The 6,000-nt window shown below is 41.0% G+C and overlaps 1 protein-coding gene across 1 annotated transcript in view; it reads right to left on the bottom strand.

Annotated features, from left to right (window-relative positions):
• Positions 1-5,674, bottom strand: part of C9 (complement C9) — an 80,822-nt gene extending 75,148 nt beyond the window's left edge. Inside the window, exon 1 of the mRNA XM_032135350.2 lies at positions 5,567-5,674. Within this exon, the coding sequence (XP_031991241.1) occupies positions 5,567-5,643 (77 nt within the window). The 5' untranslated portion in view covers positions 5,644-5,674. The remainder of the gene's footprint in view (positions 1-5,566) is intronic.
• Between the last annotated feature and the right edge of the window lie 326 nt (positions 5,675-6,000).

A 6,000-nucleotide genomic window follows, 5' to 3' on the forward strand; every position in this document is an offset into this window, starting at 1 on the left:
AGCCAAAAAGAGAGTGCAAATGCCCTGGGGAACAGGGAAGGGTGCAGCTCTACTTTGCAGGCCATGGACAGGCATTTGGATTTGATTCTGAGCTTGCGAGGAATACTTAGAAGAGTTGGAGAGCAGAAGTAACACAGGTTTGTGTTTTCCAATGATTTCTGTGGTTGCTGGATGGAGAATTGACTACTGGCGAGTGGACAAAAATGGAGGCAGGCAAGAAATAATAGTGATTTGGGCTGGAGTGAGTGGTGCCCATGGAGATAGTGAAAAGCAATCAGGTTTGGGATATGTTTAAAGATAGTACCAACAGGACTTACTGTTAAGTTGCAAGTGGGAATGACACACGTAGAGGTGTCAGGTATGATTCCCAGGTTTTAATCTAAGTAACTTGGTGAATGTTGGTGCAGGGTGGGTAGAGACGAGTAGAGAAATCAATAGGTATTCTCCAGACATGTTATGTTTGGGATGCCTATTAGATTTTTCAAGAAGAGATGTTGACTAAGCAACTGGTCACTGGGCTCAGGGAAGCAATCGCACTGGAGATACAGATGTGGGAGTTGTCAGAGTCTAAGCGGTGTTTCACCATAAGTATAGATGTGGGGATGTCGTCATGTAAGTGGTGTTTCACCATAAATATAGATATGATGTTGTCAGAATATAAGAGGGTATTTCATACCATGAGACTGGATGCAAGGGAGTGGGTCTAGAGTAATGTGGAGAAACGTACCAACATTTTTTTTTAAGTTAAAACATGTTTGTATGCCATTGAGAATGATTCAGTAAAAGGGAGGTATTGACGCTGCAGGAGAAAAGTGGCAGAATTATAGGAGCAAAGTCCTCGATTAGGCTAGAGCAGAGGAAACCGGTATGCAAGTGGACTGGTGAAGCTTCACAGGAGCATCACGGGCCTCACTTGGCTGAGGTGCAACAAGGGAACTTGACTGAGTTGTAATTGCCATTTCCTTGTTAGCATTTCTCACTAGATTGTAAGCCCAGTGAGGGCAGGGACCCTCCGTAATGTGTCCAACATTATACTGCAGTTCCTGACACAACGTCTGGCTCATTCGACAAAGTTGATAACTGTTTTATGTATTAAATGGACAAATACACAAATTATCCTATTTGGCCAAATGTAGTTCATAAATAAATATCTGTTCACTTGCATGGAATATAAAAATGAAAAACTTAGGCAAATATAACCAAAGTAGGAGGAAAAAGTGACATTTTAAATATCTTCAGTTTGTTAGATATCCAAAACTTTTCTATTAATGAATGTTTGGATATTCTTCCAGATTGTTGAGATAAATTGAATTAAAATAAATTAAATAATAATTGCTAACATTTGTGAGTGCTTATATGCATCAGGAATTATTCCCTTAAGCCTTTATATTTATCATCTCACTTAATTCTTATATCATCCCTTAGATGTCTACTACTATTATTATTATTATTACACTTTAAAGATGAGGACCTGAGCCACAGAAATGGTAAGGAATTGCCCTCAGATTAGACAGCAGCTACTTGGTGGCAGAGTTGGAATTGAAACCCAGACAACTTCTTTCCAGAGCCCAGATAACTAGTCACTTTCAGGCCTTCTAATCCCCAGCCTAGTACTCCTTAGGTATTTAAAAAGTGAGGAATAAATTAAATATGAAAATAACTCCGCTAAAACATATCACGTAAAGTCAAAGGACGAATGATGAACTGGGAAAAATATTTGTAATTCATATCAGAGACAAAGACTAATTTATGAAGTGATCATAGAAATATGTAAGAGAAAGACAGGAGACTCAATAGAACAATGGACAAAGGAAATGAATAGTTCACAAGGAAAAACATATGGCCTTTAAATATATGAAAAAATGTGCAATCTGACTCAAAAAGAGAAAGGCAAATTACAATCTTGCCAAAATACCTTTTTTTTTTAACCTATGAAGTTGACAAATATCAAAAGGTTGGCCTACAGTTCCTGTCGCAAGGCTGTGAGAAACAAGTACTCTCTTACTCTGCTGGCTAAAGTGCAAAATAATATGAACAGGGCAATTTTAGCACTGTCACAAAGTGGTTATCTTTTGACTCAGATCACTCTGGGAATTAATCCTCAGGTACACCTAACCACTTACAAAATGATATATAAACAAGGATATTCAGTGCAACATTATTTCTAGTGCAAAAGATTGGAAACACTCAAATATTCATCAATAAGAATTAATCAGTTATAAGAATGAGGAAGCTCCCTCATATTGACTCAGAAAGTTATCCATGATATGCCATGAAGTAAAAAAAAAAAAAAAAAGAAAGAAAGTAAAAGATAGTATATACAATATGATATCATTTGTAAAAGACTGGGAGAGAATAAGATTACATATGAGGCTATGGTTTAATCTACAAAAGAAGTACTGGAAGGATACTCAGAAACTCGTATATGTGACAACTGTAGAGGTAGGATGAGGTGGGAGTGAAGAAGTGTTTTTAAAACACTTTATATATAATAACACAAATCTCACAGAAAGTCATGAGGGGGAAAGTAAGACATTCAACGTATACCTTGTTTTATTTTTGATCTTTGAACCATGTGCATATTTTGTTATTTACAAATTAGAGAGAAAAGGTAGTGATAGCTACACTCACAGAGCACTTCCTGTTTGCCTGGCACTGTGCTTCGCATGTTGTCTTTGTTATGTCAGGTATTCCTCACAGCAGGACACATTATTATTCCCATTTAGCAGGTGAGGTACAGGTTTGGAGAAGTTAAGGAGTTTACTTATGGCGCAGAGCCAGTAAACTGTGGAGCCTGGGATCAAACCCAGGTCGCCTGGCTCCAGAAGCTCTGAGCTACTATTCTACTCTCATGGTGGTTTTTAACATTGATGCTCTACCTTGAGAAACATAAGGGATGATGTCCCCCTCATGGCCAGTTCTTATGGTCACATTAATCTTTGTAAAAAAAAAAAAAAAGAAAAGAAAAAAAACAATAGTTAGAAATCCCTGACAGTTCCCCAGGAATAACAGGTCACTGTAGCTGTGGCATAAGATGTCTTCAGCCATGAGAGAGCCCGGAAGGCTAGCTGTAATTCCAACCCTTCCTTCCTAAACAAGAAAGATAGCAAAGTGAAAGCACAGGAAGGTTATTATTTTTTTAAATACCTGGCAGTTATTAAGTTCTTACCATGCGCCAGGCACAGATGTCATAAGTACATTACATGTATACCTATTTAATGTTTACAACAAAAACCTTATTAGATAGATGCTATCATTACCACTGTGATGAGTTGAATTGTGCCTGCCTGCCATCCCTGAAAGGTATGTTGAAGTCCTAACCCCCAGATAATTATTTGATCCTAAGTATCAAATAAGACTGGGACTTTATTTGGAAATAGGGTCTTTACAGAGGTAATCAAGTTAAAATGACATTGTTAGGGTGGGCCCTAATCCAATATGACTGGTGTCCTTTTAAAAAGGGGACATTTTTATAAAGACATACACAATGGGAAGATGATGTGAAGATGGCCATATGATGATAGACACAAAGATTGAAATGACCTGAAACCAAAAAATAAAATACAAGGGAGTGCTGGCCACCACCAGAAACTAGGAAGGACCCTTCCCAGAGTACCGGAGGGAGCACGGCCCTGCCATCACCTTGATTTCAGACTTCTAACCTCCAGAACTGTGAGACAATACATTTCTCTTGTTTGAAGCCATCCAGCTTGTGGTGCTTTGTTACGGTAGTCCCAGGACATAAATAAAACCGCATCTTACAGACGAGGGACCCGAGGTACAGAGAGGCCAGGCAACCCGCCCAAAATGACACTGTTGGTAAGTAATGGTGCCTTGACCTGAGCCTGGGAAGTCTAGCTTCAGAGGAATGCTTTATTCTGGTTAAATTTATATTTATATATAAAGTTATTTTGCAAATTTCAGTTAGCTATTATTCAAACAAATCGTCTCACTTCATGACTGAGGGCTCTGAACACTCTGTTTTGACCTCAACCCCCGTCAAAGGGCAAAGCACAGTGCATTCAGAGCAGGGCAACCGGGGCAAACTCAAGAGGGCATAGCAATGGGAGTCCACGAAGCCAAACCAAACTCAGCCATGCAGCTGCTGGAGCTGGGGTCCAGCTAAGGGGGCTTTCCGGTCCTCCCTGAAACAGCCGAGTGTGGCCAGGACCCGGGGGGTACGCACTTCAAAGCAGTCGAAGCTTCCCCACAGCCTCTCATTTTTGATCAGCAGAAGCCGCAATCTAGGAATGTGGGTTGTTTGAGTTATTATTATTTTTTTTTAGCTTAAGAAAGGGTCAGGTGAAGTTCAAGAGAGCTAAAGCAACTTGGAGGAACTGCCTTTCCCAATCCCTTTTGTGCCCAGATGCCCACTAAACAAAAATATTTTCTGAATGGTACAATGCTTTACAGATAATATGGAAAGAGGAGGGATGAAGGAAAGGTCTGGGCGAGCACTGGATCCAGGGACCATGTTCGTCTGTGTAGCACCTCTGGGTGCTCCCTCCTGAAAGATGCAGCCCTGTGAATAACCCACTTGGTGAGTGGAGCCCAGGCTGAATGGTGGCCTCCAACTGCAGCCAAGAGGCAGGCAAGTATGTACTGGAGACGGACATCAAAGTTCAAAACAGCATTTGGGTAAACCAAGAGTCAAATGACTAACGAGGAATTGGAAGCAGGTTATGGTTATGTCTGAGCAGGGGAACGGGACTTGGGCAGACATTTCCCCCCAGCCATACTGTTGAAGTGAGGAATATTTCAGTACTTTTCCCAGAACGGATCATCTTGTATTGAATTATACAGGTCGATGTCTACTCTGATGACTCCAGGATGGAAGGAAGGATGCCTCATGTGACCCTAACCTCCACCATTTCTAGGTACAGTGTAGGTGTTCAATAAACACTTATTATCTGGGTGATTTGTTTCCTGGATGACTTGCCATGGGCTTTGCAATCCCGATTAGGATCAGAGAAAAAGGAGAAAAAGTGTCTTTGGTGGAAGCATGAATGACAGGTCTGCATCACTGCAATTCTGGAAGGGAAGAAATATGACCTAAATCCCAAATGGCCCTAAACAAAACGCATGCCTCTGAACACAACTCAGGATGTCAAGGGAAAGAAACAAAATAGTTAACCTTTGCCTAATGTGGAGGCAAAAGGGTGATGTATCCAAATGTTAAAGGTGTCAGACATTGAGGCAGAGTGAGGGAAAGATTAATTTCCTTAATTCTAAACTTCTCAGACATCAGGCACTAATAAACACAGGTTTATCACACACTGGTGAAAACAAGCTTTATTTTATAATTCCAAGTATTTAAAGAATACCTCAGTCTTAACATTTGAGTGCCTTGTTGAAAATAAATCCCCAGAAACGGCAGCAGATTTCCACAGAAAACTCGTAAAGATGCACCCTATGTATTTTCTTATCTCTTTTCAAAGTTTAAATGCTAGGGCTTTGTATATTGCCACGTGGATCAACATTGTTATGTACTTTGCTGCTAAGAAGACCTTGAAAGGCTAATCCTACAGGAAACTTCCAGAGACAAGCAGAAGAGTAACTGACTCACCTGGTCGTGTACTGTGCTGTGAGGACGCTTATTTCTAAAATGCAGATTGCAACTGCAAAACTCCGGCAGGCTGACATGCTGCTCTTGCTGGGTGGCTGCGAGTGGGGTGGCAGGGCAGGTCTGGTAAAGCATTTATTTGCAAAGGGCCAGAGGACAGGGAACAAGGATTGTTTGTCTGCATTCAGAGTTTTTGTCAATTTGGGTGGCCTGGGTACTGAAGTCCAACCAAAGGAGAATCATTTTGTAATTCTTGGCCTCCTGCTTTCTCATACTGACAAGTAGATGTGGGGCAATGGGCCTGTGAATGCTAAACTCCCTAAGATGGGCAGCAGTGCTGTGTAAAAACGGAAACAAAGGCCGGGCACGGTGGCTCACGCCTGTAATCACAGCATGTTGGGAGGCTGAGGTCGGTGGATTACCTGACTTCAGGAGTT

The sequence above is a fragment of the Hylobates moloch genome, unplaced genomic scaffold, assembly GCF_009828535.3.
Source record: "Hylobates moloch isolate HMO894 unplaced genomic scaffold, HMol_V3 SCAFFOLD_17, whole genome shotgun sequence".
NCBI lineage: Eukaryota > Metazoa > Chordata > Mammalia > Primates > Hylobatidae > Hylobates > Hylobates moloch.